The following is a 26,087-nucleotide window of genomic DNA, read 5'->3' as shown; positions in this document are numbered from 1 at the left end:
CTGGACCCAATAGCAATCAAGTACACTGTTCCATGGAAGGATCTGCAATTTTGCAGGAACTCAAGAATTTATTGTTCTCTAAACCAGTCTGTCCTATGCCTTAACAAAGGGGCCCCTCGTTGGCCCCAAAATAATCATTGGCTAGTACGTTTAGATGGCATGCTGTAGGTTTATGAAACCATAAAACCTTGTTACATAGTTACATAGTTATTTTGGCTGAAAAAAGACATACGTCCATCAAGTTCAACCAGTACAAAGTACAACTCCAGCCCGTCCCCCACATACCCCTGTTGATCCAGAGGAAGGCGAAAAAAACCCCACCAGGCATGGTCCAATTAGCCCCAAATGGGAAAAATTCCTTCCTGACTCCAGATGGCAATCAGATAAAATCCCTGGATCAACATCATTAGGCATAACCTAGTAATTGTAGCCATGGATGTCTTTCAACGCAAGGAAAGCATCTAAGCCCCCTTTAAATGCAGGTATAGAGTTTGCCATAACGACTTCCTGTGGCAATGCATTCCACATCTTAACCACTCTTACTGTAAAGAACCCTTTCCTAAATAAATGGCTAAAACGTTTTTCCTCCATGCGCAGCTCATGTCCTCTAGTCCTTTGAGAAGGCCTAGGGACAAAAAGCTCATCCGCCAAGCTATTATATTGCCCTCTAATGTATTTATACATGTTAATTAGATCTCCTCTAAGGCGTCTTTTCTCTAGACTAAATAAACCCAGTTTATCTAACCTCTCTTGGTAAGCGAGACCTTCCATCCCACGTATCAATTTTGTAGCTCGTCTCTGCACCTGCTCTAAAACTGCAATATCTTTTTTGTAATGTGGTGCCCAGAACTGAATTCCATATTCCAGATGTGGCCTTACTAGAGAGTTAAACAGGGGCAATATTATGCTAGCATCTCGAGTTTTTATTTCCCTTTTAATGCATCCCAAAATTTTGTTCGCTTTAGCTGCAGCGGCTTGGCATTGAGTACGATTATTTAACTTGTTGTCGATGAGTACTCCTAAGTCCTTCTCCAAGTTTGATGTTCCCAACTGTATCCCATTTATTTTGTATGGTGCTAGACCATTGGTACGACCAAAATGCATGACTTTACATTTGTCAACATTGAATGAGAGTTGATGATTCTGCACAATTTTGTATCATCTGCAAAAATAGCAACATTGCTCACTACTGCATCTACTAGGTCATTAATAAATAAATTGAAGAGCACTGGACCCAGTACAGACCCCTGTGGGACCCCACTGCTAACAGTCTCCCATTTTGAGTACGATCCATTGACCACAACTCTTTGTTTTCTGTCCATTAGCCAGTTCCCTATCCATGCACACAAACTCTTCCCCAGTCCTTGCATCCTCAACTTTTGCACCAGACTTCTGTGGGGAACAGTGTCGAAGGCCTTTGCAAAGTCCAAGTATATCACATCTACAGCATTCCCAATATCCATATTAGCATTCACTACCTCATAAAAGCTGAGCATGTTAGTCAAACAGGACCTGTCTTTAGTAAACCCATGTGTTCCTGCAAAATTGTTTGAGTGCGGATCTTTCCTTGGAACAGTGCATGTAGTAATGTAATGTGCAGGAGTGAACACCTGCTGTAGGGAGGACAGCAATTTACATTGCTTAGTGCATCAGGCCCCTTGTTTGGTATTGACACGTTCCAACAAGTGGTTATTTGATAGATTTTGTTCACAAATTCACGTTTGGTTTTTTTAAAAACTTTTTCTTATCAACACTTTTTTTTTCTATTTGTGGGGATTTCCTTCACAACGGCACTTTCCTGGACCTCTTTTCTAGACCCAGTTTTGGATGCACATTCTTTTTTTTACAAATTCTTTTGTCGCACCAGTATCTGATTGAATTTTTTGTTTTTATCAATGGCTCTATGAATGCTCGATTTTCTAATCTTGATATATATTACAGCTAGACAGATCTCTCCTTTCCTTGAAGACTGAAAATGTTTCTTGAAGATTCTTTGAATGAAGTTTTCAAAAAAAAGTTTTATTTTTGTTCCCTTGGAACTTTAAGTTGCCTCTCTACCCACATGATGAAACGCTTGGACTTTTCTTATAGGAAAGATAATGTCTAATTATATTAATTTATTTTAGGTAGTACTCTGGTGCGTTGATTATATATTTTTCTATACATTACCTTATTTTTATAATTCAGGATTTTTATTCATTCTCCCAACCCCTGTTCCCCAGTTTCAGGCTGAGTTTTATTTCCACTCTCATTTGTATAATAACTTCTAGGGAAGATACTGATACCTACTCTCTTCAGAAGTTTTTTTGTTTTAGGGTTTTAACTCTTGTATGGATAAGTTCTAAATAAAATATTTACTACATACTAACACATGCAGTGCTGTTTTTCCTTGAACTAATGTTTAAAATGGCACATACTTTCCCTTTCTTTAGACTTCAGTATTCTTTTACTTATTTTTCCTAATTGGCACATAGTCCTAACCATTATTACCCCGCCTCTGATTACTTCCCTTTCAATACTTTCTTGTAACCTACATATTTCCAACCCTGTTTATTGGTACATAAGAGTAATTAGGCAGGTTTCACATCCAATTTCTATATTGTGAAACAATGATCACAGTGTTAATGAACAGGTGGTTCACAGCGGCTCACGTTGTCTGCATTTTTTTATAGTGTGCTGCTTTGGACAATTACAAATGCATTTTCTAGAGGTGGGACTAATGCAACATTTTCTCAAATCCAGATTCAGAATACAAAAATGTTTCTTGATTTTCACGATCCTCTCAAATATTTAGGTACTTAATATAAGAAATTCTTTGAAATGTGTTAGAAACTTAGTTGGAAGTTAGAACACTTTGGCCTCGATTCATAAAAGTGAGTGCGGTAGTTCAGAGATGGGCGGGAAATTGACGCTAGCGGTAAATGAGGGTTTTTGCAGTGAATTCATTAAAAAAAACTCAGAGTGCGAGGTGATTGCGATAGCAGTCGGTAAGTGTGCGGTGTGGTGCCGAAAGCTGTCGGTATAATTTGCTGAGTGCGGTAGTCAGAGCCGGCCTTAGAGTACGCGGGGCCTGGGGCGAGTGTCATATGCGGGGCCTAGAGCCATAAGTGTAGGCCATGTACCGTACCACCACAGTCACGGGCTTGTCCACCTTTAAAACAGTATGCCTTATTATTGTTTAAAAACTTGTTAAAGGCCCCTAAGCCAACCAATACAGGAACAATTACAATACGTAATGTAATCGAACTGTACCTATCCCTAGCTCCCCAGCCAGCCTCTATCTATCCCTAGCTCTCCATGAAACCTAGCACCAATCACCAGCCAGTCTAGAAGCTCCAGCCCAAGCCCCCTCTAGCTTCAGTCCATGCTTGACTGCTGAAGACGAAAACCTAAGCAATAAAAGGGGGGGGGGGGCGGTGTAAAATATAAGGTGTGTAAAACAAAATAGGAACATCTGAGTTGTTGTAAATGACACACTGCTCAGAACACAAACAGCTAGACTTCTGTAGACCTTTCCTTCACCACCACCAAAATGAGCATGGTATGGTGGGCATGACAGGCGGGGCCCTCTTCATGTGCGGGGCCTGGGGCGATCGCCCCACTTGCCACCCCCAAAGGCCGCCTCTGGCGGTAGTTTGCCGCTGACTTCCTAATGACAAGGTGCATGTTGGGTACAAGTGGGCAGTTTTAGACACGTGACTTATTTTTTATAAATTATTGTTATATTTTATAATATATATTATATATATAATTATTCTTATAAATGATCTAACTCTGTACGATTTCTAAAAGCCTGGGTAATATTACAACCACCCTTCCTCCTCTGTATCTTTAAAAATTCCATAACATGAAGTTGAAAGGGCTCCATTTGTCACCTAAAATGCTACTGTGTAGAGCAAACTCGCCAGATCTTTGTTGGCAATACCATGTTATTTATCGCTTCCTTACTCCCCCCTTTTTTTTCATGAATACACTTCATTCAGTTTACTGTCACAAACAACGTTTTCATTACCGCACTATTACTGCATGCGGTAAAACATGCGTAAAACATGCGTTCAATTTTATGAATCCACTATCAACATCATACCATGCGGTAATTTACTGCTTGGGCGATAACGCATGCGTTACTGCTTTATGAATAGAGGCCTTTATCTTTAGTACCCCATTAGATATAAACTCACCTAAAGGATTATTAGGAACACCATACTAATACAGTGTTTGACCCACATTCGCCTTCAGAACTGCCTTATTTCTACGTGGCATTGATTCAATAAGGTGCTGAAAGCGTTCTTTAGAAATGTTGGCCCATATTGATTAGGATAGCATCTTGCAGTTGATGGAAATTTGTGGGATGCACATCCAGGTCACGAAGCTCCCATTCTATCACATCCCAAAGATGCTCTGTGCAGTGTTCCCCAACCCTCAACCCTATCCTCAAGGCCCACCAACAGTGCATGTTTTGTGGAAATCCACAGAGATGGTTAATCACCTCTGCTGTTTTCTGCAAAACATGTACTGTTGGTGGGCCTTGAGGACAGGATTGGAGAGCTCTACTCTATTGGGTTTAGATCTGGTGACTGTGGGGGCCATTTTACTACAGTGAACTTATTGTCATGTTCAAGAAACCAATTTGAAATGATTCAAGCTTTGTGTCATGGTGCATTATCCTCCTGGAAGTAGCCATCAGAGGATGGTGTTCATGAAGGGATGGACATGATCAGAAACAATTCTCAGGTAGCCCATGGCATTTAAACGATGCCCAATTGGCACTAAGGTGTGCCAAGAAAACATCCCCCACACCATTATACCACCGCCACCAGCCTGCACAGTGGTAACAAGGCATGATGGATCCATGTTGTCATTCTGTTTATGCCAAATTCTGACTCTATCGAGACTCATCAGACCAGGCAACATTTTTCCAGTCTTCAACTGTCCAATTTTGGTGAGCTTGTGCAAATTGTAGCCTCTTTTTCCTATTTGTAGTGGAGATGAGTGGTACTCGGTTGGGTCTTCTGCTGTTGTAGCCCATCCGCCTCAAGGTTGTGCGTGTTGTGGCTTCACAAATGCTTTGCTGCATACCTCGGTTGTAGCGAGTGGTTATTTCAGTCAATGTCGCTCTTCTTTCAGCTTGAATCAGTCGGCTCATTCTCCTCTGACCTCTAGCATCAACAAGGCATTTTTGCCCACAGGACTGCCGCATACTGGATGTTTTTCCCTTTTCACACCATTCTTTGTAAACCCTGGAAATGGTTGTGCGTGAAAATCCCAGTAACTGAGCAGTTTGTGATCTGGTGCCTGTCTGGCACCAACAACCATGCTACGCTCAAAATTGCTTAAATCACCTTTCTTTCCCATTCTGACAATCAGTTCGGGGTTCAGGAGATTGTTCAGGAGATTGTCTTGACCATGACCACACTCCTAAATGCATTGAAGCAACTGCCATGTGTTTGGTTGATTAGATAATTGCATTAAGGAGAAATTAAACAGGTGTTCCTAATAATCCGTTAGGTGAGTGTATTGTGCCCCCTTGGTAGATATAGGTAATGTCACCTCCAGTATATAGTGCCACTTTAGTAGAAAATTTATATGTAATGCTCCCTCAATATATAGTAACTCTTTAGATAGGTAAAGCCCCCTGACTATTTAGTGCCCTCTTAGATAGGTAATGCTCTCTCAGAAAATTCCCCATGATAAGCATGTGCCATCTCTATTACAGCCCCTCGGTGGGTCACTTAAAGCCTGGGGCTGCTCACTGGCTTGTTCTACTACCAACCCTTTACAATGCAAACTTTTTGCAATGGTATACACTACCTCTCCAGCGTCTTATCAGGACTCTCAAGCAGTAAGTTGTCAGGTGGTGGGACTCTCCCTGGCAGCAGCCTGTCAGGCGGTGGGACTCTCTCTGGCAGCAGCTTGTCAGGGTGTGGGTGCTGGTTAGGGGGGTGCCATGAGGAAGTTGTGTGCAGGTGTGAGTGCTGGGTTCAAGTACTGTGCCATATGGCTGCTAATACTGGGTACCAGTATTAGGGCAAAGGGGTGCAGGTACTGGGCATCATGTGGCTGTTTGATGCAAGTACTAGGTGCAGTATGGAGGCATGATGTGAGTATTAGGAGCAGTGTGTGTAGCTAGACTGGATCTCTAGTGGGTGCTCGGTGCAAGTACTGTGTGCCTACTGTAGTGGAAGTTACTGGCTGAGTGTAATGTGGGTGCTGGATGTTGGTGGGATTACTGTGAGTGCAGCAGGTGGGCGTTCACTGTGGGTACTGCTATGGATGGTAGAGTTGCTGCTAGGGGAAGGAAAGGTCACTGTGGGTTCTGGGGGAGGTAAAGGGCAGTGTGGGTGCTGGAGGAAGGGTAGGTCACTGTGGGTGCTGGGAAGCAGAAATCGCTGTGGGTGCTGGAGTAGGTAGAGATATTTGTGGGTGCTGGAGACGGGGGAAGTCACTGTGGGCGATTGTGAGAGAGAGGTCATTGTGGGTGCTGAGGGAGGTAAGTCATTGTGGGTGCTGGGAAGCAGAAATCACTGTGGGTGCTGGAGTAAGTAGAGATATTGTGGGTGCTGGGGGAAAGGGTAGTTAATGTGAGGGGGGGGGGGGGGGGTAAAGGTCCGTGTGGTTGCGGTGGAAGGGAGAAGTCACTGTGGATGCTGGGTGTTGGGAGAGGTCATTGTGGGTGCTGGCGATGGGAGAGATCACTGTAGTTGCTGCCTTTGGGATGGTAGGTCACTGTGGATGCTGCTGGGGACAGGAGGGGTGCCGCTGGGGAAAGGAAAGGTCAGTGTGGGTGCTGGGGGGGGAGATAGGTCAGTGCGGGTGCTGGGGGAAGGAGAAGTCACAGTGGGTGCAGCTGTTAGGGTGACAGTATGGCCACACTAGTATTGCTGTCTGGAGCCTCTTTTCTCTAAAGAGCCTGAGGCGGAGCTTCCTGTTGGTGGATGGAGCTTCTTGCGGTTGGAGCTTCCATGTGCAGCCAAAGGCCTTTTTTAATGAGAATTTTAAAAATGGGGGTTGCCTGGACACCCAGAGTCCCCCCTCTGCACATACCTGTAGAAATAATAATTTCACAGAGTAACATGGACAAACTACAGATAGTGTTATATTACTTGCATCGAGTACTTTTCTATAAATGGGACTGTGGGAAATACAGCAATAGTAGATACTATGGATGAGAGGGACCTGTCCATGTGAAATAACCGTTTAAGGAATGGGGGATAGTTGCAAGAGGTAAAAGGAGTTTGTACAGTAAGTTGTAGCATATACTTTAACTATGTGTGCTTTACTGAATGTTTAGCACATACAGTATAATGGTTTTGTATCAACTTTACAAACATTGCCAAGGTCAAATTTTATGCTTGCATGAAGAGGCTGCATCTAAAAATTTTAATGGCTATTCTCACTGGAAAAGAAATTTAGGCTTCTTCCACACAGGAACGTTACAGGCGCAGGTTAGTGCAGCCTGTAACGCAGCCCACCGCACAGCACTACAAAGTCAATGAGGCTGTTCACACTGCCCACGTTGCTTTATACAGTAATGCTGCATGTTCGGGCAAAGTGCAGCGTACTGTGCGTTCTGAGCGGCTTAAGCCGCGTTTGACTGTTTGCACATGGTCAGTGGGGGGCGAGAGGAGACGGGGAGATGCAGCTACAGTAGCCGCGCACATGGCTGCTTAATATGCACTGCACTGGCGGCTGCTGATTGGCCGGCGGGACCACGTGATGGCGAAGTGTCTCACTCCGCATCACGAGGTCCCGCCGGCCAATCAGCACCACTCTGGTAGACTTTATGCGGATAGAGCCGCCTAACGCGGCTCGCTCTAACGTCCTCTCCCGCACTACCATACGTTGCGTTAGGTGCACGTTATGCGACCTTAACGTAGCACCTAATGCAACGTCTTAGTGTGTAAGTAGCCTTAAAGAAAGGGAGAAGCATGTGAGAAAGCTGTGTATAAGTATGGTAAAAATTATCAACCTGGTGGATGAAGAGAATCTCATTAGCAAGAGTGCAGGTTATTAAAACATGTTTAGTTTTATTTGCCATCAGTATCAGGACAGCTTATACTATACATATTGGGTAGTGACATGCCTGTGAGCTAAAATAAATAATGCAGGTATACAAAACATTTATCAATCAGGGTTTTATTTTAAGAAAAATAAGATACAAGTACTACTCATAATTAACATTTTAAACGTGAAACACTTACCGTATGTAAATATCATGCGGTCGCTGAGCTAAATGAGTATTCATACTCTGTATAAATTACACTTTAACCACAGAACACAATTAAAGAATTGTCACACTTTTAATTATCCTAATGTGTAGTAAAATGTTTTAATGTCTGATGTATGCAGAGAGCGATTACCGTATATACTCGCATACAAGCCGAATTTTTGACCCCCAAAAAGGGGGTCAAAAGTTGGGGGGTCGGCTTGTATGCGAGTCTTCCCTGGTGGTATAGTGGTGGGTGTTCCGCGCCCCGCTCCCCCCGCGGCCGCCGCTGCTATTACCTGCAGGCAGCGGCCGCTTCCTAATCCGCATTCCTCTTCTTAAACTTTTCAGCGTGTATCACAGCAGCGCGCCCGGCGCTGCTGCTGTGACGATGCAGGGGCAGGAAAGAGCGGTTCCCTTGGTAACGGCGTAACAGATCGCCGTTATAGGGAGCCACGCTCTTTCCTGCACTCTGCATCATCACAGCAGCAGCGCCGGGCGCGCTGCTGTGATACACGCTGAAAAGTTTAAGAAGAGGAACGCGGATTAGGAAGCGGCCGCTGCCTGCAGGTAATAGCAGCGGCGGGGAGGGGGGGGGGGGGAAGCCGGGAGTACTACCTACCTATGCTGGGCACTATACTGGCTAAACTGGGCACTAAACTAGCTAAACTGGGCACTATACTGGCTAAACTGGGCACTATACTAGCTAAACTGGGCACTATACTGGCTAAACTGGGCACTATACTGGCTAAACTAGGCACTATACTGGCTAAACTGGGCACTATACTGGCTAAACTGGGCACTATACTGGCTAAACTGGGCACTATACTGGCTAAACTGGGCACTATACTGGCTAAACTGGGCACTATACTGGCTAAACTGGGCACTATACTAACTAAACTGGGCACTATACTGGCTAAACTGGGCACTTTACTAGCCATACTGGGGCACTATACTAGCTAAACTGGGCACTATACTAGCTAAACTGAGGCAGTACCTACCCATACTGGGCGCTATACTGGCTATACTGGGCACTTTACTAGCTATACTGGGCACTATACTAGCTATACTGGACACTACCTACCTATACTGGGCACTATACTAGCTATACTGGGACACACTGGGGGGCTGCACCAATCCAGTATTTCCTACCCCCGGCTTATATGGGGGTCAATCATTTTTCCCAGTTTTTTCAGGGAAAAGTTGGGGGGTCGGCTTATATGCGGGTCGGCTTATATGCGAGTATATACGGTATTACTGTGGCAGAATTAGCAGTATCTATTACACACCTGCTCATAACAGATCCAGTATAAGATTAAAATAAAATAGCTGTTATATGAATAAACAAAAAAAGCAAGGCAATTGGCTTTCATTACATTGCTCTTCAAGTCAATATATTAGTCATGGTTTTATGCACAAATGTTTGTGTTTTTTAAAATTACTGATAGTTTTACTGTCTTGCTATAAAAACGGTTTATGGGTTTTTGTTTACATAACCTGTGAAACCAGAGGCATAGCAATAGCCATAACAACCACTGTGGGGTCCAGTGGATAAGGGAAGAGCTAGTTTGTACTTTGTCCACTACTTTTAATTGTGTTCCTCGTCCCTCTTAAAGCTGCAGTTTGTCGTGCTGTTGGGTAATCGTTGGATTCTTACCGTTGTAGAGAAACATTCCTCCCCAACACTCTGGCTGTTTTATGTCCTCGTAGAGCCATATTAATCCATGCCATGGACTGATGAGCGCCAACCAGTCCAAAACCGTCTCTAAGCATGCTGGATTGGTATGATTCTTTAACATTAATAAGCTGACACATTATTGCATTCTTGCAGCTCTGGAGGTGTGTTTGATTTTTCAGGGACAATAAATGGACAATTTGCATATACGGCAGTGATGCATTGTGGGAGACCTAATATGCTCACTCCAACTTGAATAATCACACGTCTTCTGTTTTAAGAAGGCAAATTTCTGTTTTGGATAATATGGAGGACCTCTCCTGCTAGAAATTACTTTGATGGTGAAAAGATCCTGTAGGAAAGATACTGGTACAGGGTGGCTCAAAAAAAGAGGCTCGGCTGCCTGCCATGAGTGAGAGTATACAGGCAGATGTATGAGTAACACTCTCATATGGCAGCAAATGCAGGAAACACAGGCTTCAGTAAAGCAGGGGAGGACAAACACACAGCAAGGATACCGTGAGAGGTGCACAGGGACTGACCGGCATTTGCTTGTAAACTTGTGCTCATACCTGACTGGCATCTGCCTGTAAACTCATGCTCGTGCTTGGCAGCCAGACTTTTTTGTTGTTGTTGTGAGCCACCCTGTATTACCAATAGTGTTGTGGAGTTACTCAAGCTAGTATAGGCTATGCATTTTAGAGAGAGTTAATTGCACATCTGTGTGTGTTTTTTGAACTGTGCACACTGCATGTTGTAAGCAACTGCACATTGCCATATTCATTCATGCCCTTGATGGAGGTTCATTTCTGCCTAGGGCTGCAGGCCCAATAAAATATTGCTAGGTAGTGATGGGCTCATGAGTGCATAACTAGGCGAATTTGTGATTCTAATAAGTCTTAATAGCCTCAGGTGTGTGGCTGGGAGAGAGGGGGTTAATTACCTAGATGTCCAGCACTTCTATGCGTTTCACACGCTTGCACGCATCCAATGGGACGCATTCCACGGCTCACTACCGCGCACTCCCTCCTTCAGCCAAAAGGAGGAAGTGCGCAGTATTGTCGTGGAGCGCGTCCCATTGGACCGGTGCGAGAGTGTGATACGCAAAGAAGCACCGGACATCTGGGTAATTAACCCCCTCTCTCCCAGCCGCACACCTAAGGCTATTAAGCCTCACTAGAATCACGAATTTGGCTAGTTATGTACTGGTAAGCCCATCACTATTGCTAGGCAGTTATTGATTTGTGGTTACACCACTTATGTGTATACATGTATACTGAGGCTGCAGTTGTAATTTAATGCATTTGTTCTGTTAGGTCTTTGTGAAGTCACCTGTTCAGGAACTAACTTCTCAAGGCATCAGAAGCTTTCCAGAACCTTTTCTGCCACAAACAGGGATCAGAGGACCATATCAGTCTGAGCAGAGAACTCAGAGCCCTCTCTCACCGGTGTGCTCCCAGCCCATTGCAACACAAGAACCAGTCAACTCCCCTACTTCATTGACTTCACCTCTTGCTCCACCACTTGTACATCCTCTGAGGACCCCTACATCCCCAATTTGTTCACAGCCACTGCCATCCACAGAGCCAGCTAAGCCCACCTCTCCTAATTCCCCTGTATGTCTTCAGCCTTCCCCCGTTATCACATCAACTCCTCTGGCCAACTTGCCTTATACTGGTCAGGAATTGACCAGCCCTGATTCAGAGGAGGCTATGAAGCGTATCGATTTAATAGAAGAGTTCTGGGTCAAGAGTGCTGAGATACGTCGCAGCCTTGGGTTAGCGCCTGTTGATCGAAATCGAACGCCTGAAATTACTTTCCCCTCCCTTGACACCCCTGCTGCAAGGACTCAGGTGCCCAAGCCCACCCCTAAAGAGCTTAAGTCTCCATCTCTGAAACCTCAACAGGTGCCCAAGAAAGTGAATCTAAACAGACTGGATACTGACCTTCTCTCACCACTAACTCCAATATCGCCATCTGAGAAGGAGCTTAAGAGTTCAGAAGCTGAGAGAAAGGACCTATCGACCAGTTCTGGCCTAGGCTTGAATGGTAGTCATTCAAATACTAGGACAGTGGCTAGTGAGAGTTTTAATACATCAGACTCTGCTATGCTTACACCTCCTTCAAGTCCTCCTCCTCCTCCACCCCAGGGGGAAGAGCCTGCTACACTCCGTAAAAGCTTGGCCTCTTGGCAGAATGGACCTGAAGCTGTTGCAACACCACCCCAAGTACAGGTTAAATCTCCTGAAGTTTCCAAACCAACTCCAAAATTGGAAGAAATTCGAAAATCTTTTGCAGAGAGTGTGGATGAAATCCCTTTTGCTGATGATGTAGAGGACACATATGATGAAAGAACTGAGAATTCTAGCCTCCAAGAGAGGTTTTACACTCCACCTACCAGTCACAAAAAACCCCAAAGACTGGCATTCGCCAAGGAGAATGGAGAACTTCCATCTTCATTAGAAAGGGGTCACCACAGAAAGAGAGGCATTCCTCAAATCACTCCAGAAGTAAAAGAGTTAGCTGAGGAGAGGATGAGAGCCCGAGAGAGGTCTGTTAAAAATCAGGCTTTAAGAGAAGCCATGGCACAACAGCTAATCAAAATGAAGCAAATGGAAACCGCCCCATCTGCAAGGTCATCCAGAGCCCCAGGCTCATCTTCCAGCAAGCTCCTTACAGATCTTCCAACTGAGATCAGCCGAACTGGGAGTCAACCTGAGGCCTCCACCTTGAGACTAGAGAACTCAGCTGAAGTCTTTCTCTCGCCACCACCTGCTGATGGCTCTATTACATCTTCTGAGGGTTCTGGTGGTAAACCCAAAAAGAGGCCTTCACTCTTCTCCCCAAGGAAGAAGGAGAAAAAGCCAAAGGGGGAGGCTAATCGATTATCTGATAAACAAGATGAAGGTACCAAACCCAAATCACTGTGGAAATCTGTGTTCTCTGGGTACAAGAAGGAGAAAAAGAAGAAGATGGCTGATGATAAGTCGTCTCCGAGTACGCCATCCAGCAGCACCACCGTGGACTCAGGAAAGGCTAAAGTGCCTGGTGTGATTCGAGGAGCAGGTAGGAACCACAGTGCTACCTCTGTACTCTTTGCAGAGCTCTTTCTTCACCTCCTGTCCAAGAGTTACCTGCTACATGGACAGGAGGTGAGGGAACGATCCACAAAGTGCTAAATACTAACTGAGAAGGAGAAAACTCTTCACCACAAAAACTTAATCAGGTTTTTTCCATTAAACAAAAAAAAAGAGAATTAAAATTATCAGTAGTAGCAGCAGCGATGCATCCTGAATTAGGACCAGCACTTGCAGTGATACGAGTACACCTCCAAATGGGATTCGGGTGTGTGCTGTGGCGAAATTTAACATGCTGTCCAAATCGTGCTGGTATGCGATTCAGACGGCAAGGCTATTGGCGGAATCAGCAGTGTTTCCTAGCTTAAATTGCTTTCAGAGAAACACTGCGGATTCCCTAGCAGTGGAAATAGGACCTAAAGCAAAACTAAAATACAGTAAGTACAGCTCCTGTGACTCCCTTTTGGTCAGTAAAATCACCTATTGATTTGAAGTCCAGTTCCATGTAATACAAGACTCCCCCTTTTTTCACACTCCTCTCATTCCTGAATTAATAAGTCAGTGACTTAGCTTTTTGGACCTTCAACATTATGATCACATGACCAGAAGTCATGCTTGGGGATACCCTGTCCTATTTATCCCATCAGGGCACAGATCGGGTACAAAATCAATACATAATTTAAAATACATTTTGTACACCTAGTGGTATCCATAGCTATAGTTCCTAAATATTAGTATTACAAGATTCTGATCTGGAAATCTATCTGACGGTATTAAGAAGACTAGCTACTGCTTCTGTGTGAATGGGGAGACGTTTGGCCTTCCCTAGACCAGAAATGCAGGACTTGAGAATGACTGTCATGGATACACACTTGAGCCTAGGTAGTGATGTTACCTATTTTGGGGAGTATTGTCCCTATTTTGCGTTATCTAACACTTTGCATTGTGTTCCGTTAGAACTCCCTCTTCGGCGGCACTTAAGTTTCTCTGAAGACTCCGACCTGTCAAGTGATGATGTCTTAGAGAAGTCCTCACAGAAGTCCAAGCGAGAGGTAAGTTATGCATTTCACACCAGTTACATTGTATCATGTGTATGAGACCCCATAACTTCTTTTGACAGATAACCCAAGTTCTGTATCCAATCTTGTGCAAACCAGGCTAAGTGCCTCACTTGTACAAAAGGATGAGCAGCCATTTTGTACTAAACCATTGTTTAATGTCACAGTGAGTTCCTAATAACCTGATTAGTTTTCTGAAATATTAATACAGCAATACAGCATACCTGGCACAAATAAGCTCTCCATATTTGTGTGTTATATTATTGTCCATACATGTATCTTTTCAATCTTTTCATGCTGCCAGTTCTTCATCGACTTTCACTTGGACAGAGATGAGGTATCATGTAGCGTCCCAAGTAGCTGGGCATGTAGTGTAGATTAGTGTATGATCTTGATGTAGGGATTGTGTGTAATGTAGAAGGCTCCCTATAGATGATCAATACTTTGACAGGAAATTATGCATGTAGAAATCGGTCAATCGTTAAAGTCTAACTCCACATTGATTTTTTTTTTTTTTGTACTTTTTTCGAGTGGGCAAACAAAAATTTTACTACCTTCATAAAGTTTTTATCTACCTTTTATGTCTGGAAACACACCACTTCTCTCAGAGAATTGTTGCAGATACAAATCCTTTCTTTGTCATGTTAATTTCTTCAGTGGGCACTGAAAGAACACATATATAATCAGAGATAAGAAAATCTAAGGGCCCATTTCCACTAGCGCGAATTCGCATGAAGACAACGCATGCGGATTCACATAGGCAATACAAGTGGATGGGACTGTTTCCACTTGTCAGTTTTCATTTGCGTTTTTATGTGCAGGATTTTTCTGCACGGTAGACCATGTAGAATTCGCCTGCGTGTGGAATGCAGGCGAATCGCAGGCAATGTATTTAATAGGGAAATCACATGCGTTTTTTCCCGCGATTTCGCATTGAAAGTAATGTAAATTGACACAGGCAGTAACATGGTTAAAATCGCACATACCCTGCCTATGCGAAATCGCGGCAAAAAACGCATGCGGAATCACATCCGCATGCGATATCGCATCCGCATGCGATTTTGTCAGCGGTGATATGCAGCGATTCCGCACCGCACTAGTGGAAACGGGCCCTAAGACATTACACACAAAACGGCACAAATGCCCTTGGCAACATTTGACACTTTCAATTTAACACTTTGAAGCATACCATTTGAAAGAGATAACTGATTTTAAAGGCTTTTGCAGAAAAACCCAAACCACTTTTTTTTGCATCTCTACTGGAATTTTGGACCACTTCCTTTTCCATCTGCTCCAGGACTCTGGTTCTACCAACTTCTGTTTTTAGCTCTCTCCACTGGTCCTTTATGGGATTTAGATCTCAACTCCTTGCTGGCCACTTCAAAACTTTCCAGCACATTGTATTAAACCATAACAGTCAAGACATATCAGTGCCTGAACCAACAGGGCAACTCCAAAACATCAGTGATCCTCCTACATGTTAAGGACAGTGCTCTTTTCTTTGGTGGGATTTACCTTCTTAAAACAAAAGGTATTTGCGATATTTTAGCTTTAAGTGAATATCTGTGGTTACCCACAATGCACCCCTACTGAACTAGTCCGCTATACATTCCTAGTGGTTTTGGGTCACCCCAAGCTGCTTGGTTACTCTGTTGTACTGGTCCAAGCCCTATCCCATAGAGCCATATCAATCCCTGCCATGCACTGAGGAGCACCAAAAGTCTTTAACCTGCTGTCTGCATGTGGGTTCGGTGTGGCTTTGGAAAATGTAAAGCTATAGGCTTGCTATACATCAGCGGTTCTGGAAGTCAGCCTGCCTTCAGGGGCATAAAGAGATAATTTGCATATTCAGTAGCAGCGCATTGTGGGTAACCACAGATGTTCACTTAAAGCTGAATTATCGCAAATACCTTCTGTTTAACCTCCTTGCCGGTTATCCCGAGCTCAGCTCGGGGTAACCTGCGTAGGAGGATTTCTCAGGACCCGCTGGGCCGATTTTCAAAATTTGCTAGCTGCGTGCGGTTTCCGATCACCACCGATTCGCCGCTACCCGCCGCGCCACCCCCCCCCCCCCTCCTCCAGACCCCTTGCGCAGCCTGGCCAATCAGTGCCAGGCAGCGCTAACTGGTGGATCGGGAATCCCTGTGACGTCCCGACGTCCATGACGTCATCCCGCCCGGTCGCCATGGCGACCGGGGAAGCCCAGCAGGAAATCCCGTTCTGAACGGGATTTTCTGCTTACTCTAATCGCCGAAGGCGATCAGAGTGGATAGGGAGATGCCGCTTGTCAGTGGCTATCATGTAGCGAGCCCTGGGCTCGCTACATGATTTAAGAAAAAAAAAAATTTAAAAAGTGCTGCGCTGCCCCCTTGCCGCCAGAATTGTTACGGCAAGGGGGTTAAAGCGGTATCGTCACCATAAAAATCAAATTTCAACAGCAACTGGTCTGAGTGTATTAAGTGATAAAGATGCTAAGCCGGCATTCAAAACTTTCAAAACTTTTTCTGCTGTTATGATTTGGAGTTATCACATACTTAAGGAACACTGGCCCTTTAGTAGTCGTGCCAAAGAATTATTTTTATCTATAATCTATTCCTCCTCTTCCCTTTATATCCCTGCCAGCTTCTTATCTGAAACCTAATCCCCTACTCACTTGTGTTTACAAGCAAGGCTGAGGCGACTCAGCTATTGGAGGAGACAAGAAAAAAAGTAATGGCCAGAAATGACATCAAGAGTTAGCCTTAACTGTGGGCAAAAGACATGGTTCCCACCAGGAACAGAATTCTCGTAATTTACTATATAACATTCACTGAAATCAAAACGTGGACAGTACAATACATAGGTTATGTAAGTAGATCAAGTATTTATCTACTTATATATGTGTTTTTTTTTCCCTGGCATAGTATGGCTGATCCTACTGCTTTAACCACTTCAGGACCATAGGCTTACAACCCCCTAGTGACCAGGCTATTTTTTACAATTTAGGGCTCTGCAGTTTTAAAAGCTTGCTGCAGAGCCATACAACGCAGCACACACGTGACCCCTCCCCCTTTTCTGCCCACCAACAAAGCTTTCTGTTGGTGGGCTCTGATCGCTCCCACGATGTTTATTTATTTTTTTGCTTGTTTGTCTTTTTTTTTTTATAACCTTCACTATCTTTAATATATTTTTACTTTTTTCTCCCTCCCTCCTTCCCTCCCCCCACCAGCCAATGACAGCGAGAGCCAATCACTCTTGAGCCTCCCTAGGGCACAGCCAAGTTACACAGTCTGTTCTGTTGTTTGAAGGCTTCTTTTTGTTTTCTGTTAACTGTTGGATGGTGTGCATTACCAAAGAGCTGTATTTTTGAGGATATTGTCCCAAGATTGTGGCTTCTTCAAGTAACTTTTTAGCAGGCCTTTTCTGGATTTTTTCATTTTTCTGTCAGCCGCATGGGGTTCCTCCTTGGTCCTGCCATAATGTCCCTTTTCAATCAGATGGTGACAGATAATGCAAGCTGACACTGTTGTATCCTGTGCAAAGCACAGTGGACAAAGAAACATTAAAGCGGATCTTCAGCCAAAAATAAATATCCTGCTGCCTCCTTGTTAAAGAAAGTTATAGTTACCTGCGCTGCCTTTTTCCACAAAGCCATCCCAAAGACCCCGCATCACCGACTTATGGCTTGTGGCCCGCCTCCTCTCTCTCCTTGAAGAAAAACTCCCAAGATGTTTACTGCAGAAAAAAATCTTGGCGTTTTTCTCCGGGGTGAGAGGGTAGGCAGGGCGCTGGAAGTTGGGTGATGCGGGGTCTGCAGGATGGCTTCGTAAGACAAGGCAGCGCAGGTAACTATAACTTTCTTTTACAAGCAGGCTGCAGGATTTTTACTTTAGGCTGGAGATCCGCTATAAGATTTCTGGAGATGGACTTGTATCCCTGGCATTGTCCATGGGTGTCTACAATTTGGGGTCTCAAAGACCTTTCTCTCCTAAATAAAATATTTCTCAATTTTTACTCGTTGCATGCAGGAATTTATATTGCCAGCACTTATTGTTAATTGCTACAGGTGAGATGAATTGTGTTCTTCCAGTGCTAACAAAAAAAATAAACAGGACAAAACCAAAGCATTTGTAATTAAAAACCTTTTCTTGTAGTCGTTCTGTGTTTTCTGCCATAAATGCAAGGGTGCCATTATTTTCGGCCTTTAGGGTGGGTTCACACATACAGTGTGTACAGTTCTGTTGCAGTCCTGTCAGTTTTAATAAGTTTGCATCAGTTTTCTATCAGTGTTCTTCCTCTTCATGAAAACTGATACAAAGCTAATGCAAACAGCGATGCCAACTGTCCTCCCTACTCGTATGCAAGCTGTTTTGGCAGTTGGGCTGAGCAGCTGCTGCTCAGAAAGGCTGGGTTCACACATACATCTGTACATTTCCAGTCCAGCCCAGTCCTGTCCTATCAGATTTGGATCAGTTTTACCTGACTGGACCGGAAATGTACCCCTTGTATGTATTAAAACTGATACAAAAAGTGACAGGACACATCCACAGAAACACATTCAAAACTGATGCCAACTGTCAAAAACTGTCAGGAATGGACACCTTTTTTGTGTGTGGACCAAGCCCAAGTTCTTTAAAAATCCCAAGACTCCCAGTGAGGATATGGACTAGTCCAAAACCATTCAGATTTGTCAGATTTTTACTACCACCTGTAAAAAAAAAACTAGAATGAAACTCCTCTTGCTGTCATTACTTTGTAAAACAAGATATGTTGTTATATATTCACACCTTCCTAGTTACTTTAGGCAACCACCAATGCAGCTCTGGGCGTAACTTGGTTATTGGAACTTCTCCCTAAGTAGTCCTCAAAGAAAGTTGGTTGCTTACCCAGCTATAGGGTCACAAAAGGGGCTCCTTGATTTGGAATGAAGAACAATAAATTCCTTTAGGTGCCCAATAACATAACACAATCAAAAACAGAGACTTAATTCCAAACATTGACAAAAGCCATAGTATTGACATACAGTACTATACAGATCTGAGGAATTGGCTTTTAAAAAAAAAAAAAAAAAAAAAGGAAACCTGCAGTGAGCGGTATATGGAGGCTGCCATATTTATTTCCTTTTAAAGGGGTATTATGGTGGAAATTATGCTGTTTCGTTATCCCCACATATGGACAGCATCAATTTCATCATAGAATTATCAGATATCCCAGATAAGAAAATGTTGGACTGCTAACAAACACGCTATAAAGCTGATTTATACAGACACTCTATAAAGCTGATTTATAACTCACACACTAAAGAGCCTCATGCTGTTCCTTGTCATTTGTTAACTAGCTAATTAAATAAATAAGCATACAGGCTGCTAAATAGTTACTTACTTAGCAGCCTGTTTATTTATTTAGCTAGTTACATGTGAAAACCAAAGTGGCTCTGTAGTGTGTGTCAGCCAGCCTCAAATCAACTGTTGAGTGTCTGCTAGGTATATATCATCTGTTACAGTGTTTGTTTAGCAGTGCAGCCCGACGCTTACAGCATGGAAATGACCACAGCTCAGCCCTGTAGGAGGGCAGAATTAGTGTTATCAGCTATTTTTTAAACACAAACTCTGTGGTGAAATGTATGCTGTCCATATTAAATAATTGATGTGGGGATAATGGAACAGCATAATTTTCGCCATAGTGCCCCTTTAAAGAGGAGCTGTTAGGTATAAGGTCTCAGAGAAAATAAACACATATATCAGTAGCTAAATATTGGCTGTGCTTACATTACATATGCATTTCACTGTCCACGTTTGGATTTCACAGAATTTGTATATAGTATATGCAGAGATAGATGCTCCTGACAGCTCATGGCAGGCTCCATGTTTTTCTGTCAAATGTGTCGTCATGTCCTGCCTGCTTCCTGATCACAGATAAGCTTGTACTTGAACAACACAGTGTGCAGTGAATATTAATGAGCCATGTGGCTAGGAACAATAGCTGACTCCTGCAGTGTACTCTGCCCGAGATTTATCAGTGCTACGCGATTACAAGCTGCTGTAACGTCTCATTAGCAGCCGAGGGGAGAGCCCCAGAATGCTTTGCAGTATGGTATGCGGCTTGCGTCTTCTTAAGAATAACAGCCTTGCTGATAAGCACACATCAAAGGTAACTGAGATTTTTATCTTCACTAATTGCTTTTGGGCTTCCTTCTAAACTGTTTAACACAGGAGAATAGAGGTTTAAATTAGCTTCTGCAGCCTGACAGTTACTCTTTAAGCAATACCAGTTGCCTTGCTATCTTATTGACCCTTGCCTCTAATACTTTTAGCCAACGACCCTGAACAAGCATGCAGCAGATCAGGTGTTTCTGAAGTTTTTGTCAAATCTGAATGACACCAGAAATCAGCATCCAGCTAATCTTTCCAGATACTACAGCAGCCAGATAGATCAGCAGTGCTGCCAGGCAACTGGTATTGTTTTAAAAGGAAATAAATATTGCAGCCTCCATATCCCTCTCACTTCAGGTGACCTTTAACTGGGTGTGGATTGGAGTCTCCATAATATAATTATTTCAGAGACACAAAGAAGGCTGGTTGGTCAGGAAAACCAATTTGTATATTTCTCTGGAGTTTCTCTTTAAAAGCGTGTGCTGGTAAATCCCCCTGAGTTCTACTTACAATGCTGAATGAAACTTAAGAGAGAGTAAAAATACTGCAACTTAATAATCAATCTCCCGCACCCAATCTGTGGAGTCTTACTTCGTGTAACATAAGTATTTTGATTAATTCCACTAATCATGACCAAAGTCTTGTCTGTCAGTGTTGTTGACAAATTAATTGCTGCAATAATGTGTAAAAAGCATTTTGTTAATTTATTTTAATATCATAAACTTTGTGTTTTCTTTAACTGCTGATAACCATCCTCAGAAATGTAGGAAGGGGAGAGGTTTTCATCCCAGCATTTGAGCCATTCATTTCAGGAGTGTTTTTAGTGCCCAGTGATGAGGTAAAAAGTTTTTTGTTAATGTTTTTTTTTCAGATTTCAGGTCTTGGCAGGCTGCAAGTATTCCAATAAGTCCATGTGTTTCCCTGCATGAGCTCTGAGAGCTCTCTTGCTTCTGTCTGAGGGCTGCAAGAGCCACTCTTCCCACTGCAAGAACTTTTCTAAGGGCTTGAGATTTTAAAATCTCTTGCTAATGTAATGCTGTGTGTGTGTTCTCACTTGAGGGATGTGATTTTGTACAAAAACACCTATAGAATTGCATTAGCAAGAGCTTTTCAAATCACTAGCGCTTAAAAATCTCTTGTAGTGTGAACCAGCCTTGACTGATTCGTAATCCGAAAATAAAACGTTGATTTTCGTTGGCTAACTAGAAGGCACCTTTAAAAAGGATGAATCGACATTCTCATGCAGAGGATTAGGATACCTCTGAATTGTTGGTGCTTCACAAAGGAAAGCTCTGATAAGACTGCACTTCGATAATTTTTTTAAGTAAATGTGACATTATAGGGAAAAAGTGCTAACTGGCAGTCCTGACTCTGTTCCATGTTGGCTGCCACTTTGTGAACCAGTGTCCCCTAATACTGCAGCAGGCCACACTCCGAGATATACTCATGAGCACAGTCTCATAGGTGGAGAGTTGTGCACATGCATACAGTTGGAAAGTGCAGCTTTTGTAATCCGTGCATGCAAGCTAGGAGTGGTGACAGCAGTACAGGACATTAAATGTGCCCACACATTGGCAGATGGGGCAGAAGATACAATCATCAGATCATTCTATATTTGAATTTGATCAGAGAGAATTGCTGTTACATATCTGCACATAGATTTCCACATAGATGTTTCTGAAAAAAACATTAACCTAAAACTTTTTACCTCATCACTGGGCACTAAAAACACTCCTGAAATGAATGGCTCAAATTGCTGTTATATATCTGCACATAGATTTCCAGTGGATTCCATCTAATTTTGATTTGTTCTGCCCACAAGTGAGGTCAAACATGACCTTTCCCCCTCCATTTCTCAGGCTCTGTATATCTGTCATGTTTTCAGGGTTGTCAACTACCTGAATAGTTCATTTCTTTTTAAACATTGTAATGCTTCCGATCTCTCATGCTGTGTCAGTAGGAATAGATACTCAGTGCAGGGCTGGATCTGTACAGGCAGCAATACATCTTGTTACTTATTGCACCAATGTGCCCTTAACAACACTGTTAATGCAGCAACAGATCTTTCCTTTAGCAAGTGTATTGGACGCAGCATTAAAATACTGCTAACTACAATTTATTTTAATCCTATCACTCTGCTTACCTATAAGTGTAAATGGTGCTGTGCAGCTGAAGGGGAGGCCCAAACAGAAGGTACAGAGCAATGTGTACCATGCCACACTACTGCTTTTAGATGGGTAACAATGTTAAAGCTGACCTGAACTCAGAATTCCTCTCTGCTCTAAAAGATACGTAACAGAATAATAACCTTTAACCCTCCTGGCGGTTTGTCAAAATCCGCCAGGGGGCAGCAAATACGTTTTGTTTTTTTTTAAATGTTTTTTTTCTTCATGTAGCGAGACGAGGTCTCGCTACATGATAGCCGCTGCTCAACGGCATCCCCCCAGCCCCTCCGATCGCCGCCGGTGATCGGAGATCAAGAGATCCCGTTCAAAGAACGGGATCTCCTGGAGGGCTTCCCCCGTCGCCATGGCGACGGGACGGGATGACGTCACCGACGTCATCGACGCCGTGACGTCAAAGGGGACTCCGATCCACCCCACAGCGCTGCCTGGCACTGATTGGCCAGGCAGCGCACGGGGTTGGGGGGGGGCGGCTGCGGCAGCGTATAGTGGCGATCGGGCACTGCACGCAGCTAGCAAAGTGCTAGCTGCGTGCAGCAAAAAAAAAATTATGCAAATCGGCCCAGCGGGGCCTGAGCGGTGCCTCCCGGCGGCATAGCCCGTGCTCAGCACGGGCTTACCGCCAGGGAGGTTAAAGAAAAACATTTCTTCGTTACAGCTGATACAAATCTTTCAATAAATCTGCAGTGTTTTATAGTTATTTACATAGTTATTTTGGCTGAAAAAAGACATACGTCCATCGAGTTCAACCAGTACAAAGTACAACTCCAGCCCGTCCCCCACATACCCCTGTTGATCCAGAGGAAGGCGAAAAAAACCCCACCAGGCATGGTCCAATTAGCCCCAAATGGGAAAAATTCCTTCCTGACTCCAGATGGCAATCAGATAAAATCCCTGGATCAACATCATTAGGCATAACCTAGTAATTGTAGCCATGGATGTCTTTCAACGCAAGGAAAGCATCTAAGCCCCCTTTAAATGCAGGTATAGAGTTTGCCATAACGACTTCCTGTGGCAATGCATTCCACATCTTAACCACTCTTACTGTAAAGAACCCTTTCCTAAATAAATGGCTAAAACGTTTTTCCTCCATGCGCAGCTCATGTCCTCTAGTCCTTTGAGAAGGCCTAGGGACAAAAAGCTCATCCGCCAAGCTATTATATTGCCCTCTAATGTATTTATACATGTTAATTAGATCTCCTCTAAGGCGTCTTTTCTCTAGACTAAATAAACCCAGTTTATCTAACCTTTCTTGGTAAGCGAGACCTTCCATCCCACGTATCAATTTTGTAGCTCGTCTCTGCACCTGCTCTAAAACTGCAATATCTTTTTTGTAATGTGGTGCCCAGAACTGAATTCCATATTCCAAATGTGGCCTTACTAGAGAGTTAAACAGGGGCAATATTATGCTAGCATCTCGAGTTTTTATTTCCCTTTTAATGCATCCCAAAATTTTGTTCGCTTTAGCTGCAGCGGCTTGGCATTGAGTACGATTATTTAACTTGTTGTCGATGAGTACTCCTAAGTCCTTCTCCAAGTTTGATGTTCCCAACTGTATCCCATTTATTTTATATGGTGCTAGACCATTGGTACGACCAAAATGCATGACTTTACATTTGTCAACATTGAATTTCATCTGCCATGTATGTGCCCATATAGCCATCCTATCCAGATCCTGTTGCAATATGACACTATCTTCCTGAGAGTTGATGATTCTGCACAATTTTGTATCATCTGCAAAAATAGCAACATTGCTCACTACTGCATCTACTAGGTCATTAATAAATAAATTGAAGAGCACTGGACCCAGTACAGACCCCTGTGGGACCCCACTGCTAACAGTCTCCCATTTTGAGTACGATCCATTGACCACAACTCTTTGTTTTCTTTCCATTAGCCAGTTCCCTATCCATGCACACAAACTCTTCCCCAGTCCTTGCATCCTCAACTTTTGCACCAGACTTCTGTGGGGAACAGTGTCGAAGGCCTTTGCAAAGTCCAAGTATATCACATCTACAGCATTCCCAATATCCATATTAGCATTCACTACCTCATAAAAGCTGAGCATGTTAGTCAAACAGGACCTGTCTTTAGTAAACCCATGTTGATGCTGAGAAATAAGATTATTTTTTACTATGAAGTCATGTATAGTATCTCTTAGTAACCCCTCAAATAGTTTGCATACAACTGATGTTAAGCTTACAGGTCTATAATTTCCTGGATCAGATTTTTTGCCCTTCTTAAATAATGGGAAAACGTGGGCTGTACGCCAATCCACTGGGACTCTGCCAGTTGCAAGAGAGTCACAAAAAATAAGATAAAGGGGCTTAGCTATAACTGACAATTCTCTTAGGACCCGAGGATGCATGCCATCCGGGCCAGGTGCCTTGTCTATTTTTAATTTATTTAGTTTCTACTTCCTGCTTTTATGGAAGCAGACATATTGTTAACATCCCGTGCTTTCAAATGGGCTTATCAGCGGTGGCAGTCAGCTGACCCAGGGGAGAGATCAAATTACAACTTGTGATTAGACACAGATGAGGGGGAATTGGACAGGCTAAACTCTCTAAATACATACAGGGCACATTTCTCTCTGTTTTCCTTCTGTCTTGTGCAAGAGTTCAGGTCCACTTTAAACTAAGCAAGGAGTGGAGGGAGGGGGCACAGCTTGTGAGACAGCTTCTGTCTGCAAGAGTACACCCTGGGACTGCTTGAGGCAACCTTTCATGCGGAAGGGAGGTTTAGGATACAGATGAGTGGGGCTATTGTGTCAGAGCAACAGGATCTTCCCGATGAAGAGAAGATGATTTTACTCTTGAGGATTCAAATAAATCCTCCACCTTCCTTTTTTTCTATTGCGTGGCGTGTAGTTTGAACACTAGGTTAGTTAGCGGGAAAGGGCTTCAATTTTAGGGGTAAAGAGTTAGTAGGCAAAAAAATACTGAAACCAATAGCAAAGCCAGTTTCAGAAAATAAAAACCAATCAAGCCACACCCAGAACTGTGTCCTTTACAACATTGGCACCTGCACCCTGGATGTCTAGATGTCACCTCTGAATCACATCTCCCACTATAGACCAACACTACAGTTAGGATGGTAGACACATCCCCTCCCACAATCCCCCATTCTGCATTCTATAATCCTTTGAAGGAATGTGGCACTGGGGGGTAAAAAATGTTTCCTTTTACCTACAGTGGTAGGGAGAGAGAGTGACAATAGCCATATTGCCCTCCCAGTTAGTGGCAACATGAACTGCTTCTCTTCTAAAGCAGCACAGCTTAATGTGAGTGAGCACTCTTTAAAAAGGAGTAGGACTATGCATGCCTTACATAACAGCGCGCGTTTCTATGTAAGGGGCAAGCCTTCCTTGGCTACCCATGTTGCTTACCACGATATTTCACAAGCGGCCACTTACTATGTTAATTAAGGTAGTAATTATGTTTAGTAACTGTGTTAATTAACATAGCAGCGTCCACTAGTGAAGTTTCACGGTCACGATACTTTACAGGACTACCCACATTTCCTTTTAACTAAGGAAGGCACACTTTTTACATAGCAACGCGCGCCGCTATGTAAGGCGTGCTCCTTCTTTTTGCCGAGCTCTCCCTCAAATTCAGCCCAAAATCTTTTAAGACCCTGGGATCCATGCCAGAAGAGACCTGGTCATGTCACCTTGGTGCTTTCAATGGAGTTCTAGAGTTAGAGTTATAGAGGTAAAATCTTATCTTACAGAGATCTCAACTTTTCCTTAATCTAT

General features: G+C 43.5%; 1 protein-coding gene across 25 annotated transcripts in view; it reads left to right on the top strand.

Annotated features, from left to right (window-relative positions):
- MICAL3 (microtubule associated monooxygenase, calponin and LIM domain containing 3) overlaps positions 1–26,087 on the top strand; it is a 340,878-nt gene that overhangs the window by 261,956 nt on the left and 52,835 nt on the right. For all 25 annotated transcript variants that reach the window (XM_068277274.1, XM_068277272.1, XM_068277276.1 and 22 more), the window contains 2 exons: positions 11,198–12,947; positions 13,916–14,010. In XM_068277274.1, the coding sequence (XP_068133375.1) occupies positions 11,198–12,947; positions 13,916–14,010 (1,845 nt within the window). The remainder of the gene's footprint in view (positions 1–11,197; positions 12,948–13,915; positions 14,011–26,087) is intronic.

Source organism: Hyperolius riggenbachi, chromosome 3 (genome assembly GCF_040937935.1).
Source record: "Hyperolius riggenbachi isolate aHypRig1 chromosome 3, aHypRig1.pri, whole genome shotgun sequence".
Taxonomy (NCBI): domain Eukaryota; kingdom Metazoa; phylum Chordata; class Amphibia; order Anura; family Hyperoliidae; genus Hyperolius; species Hyperolius riggenbachi.
The sequence above is the reverse complement of the archived record's forward strand: the minus strand, read 5'-3'. Positions and strand labels throughout refer to the sequence as shown.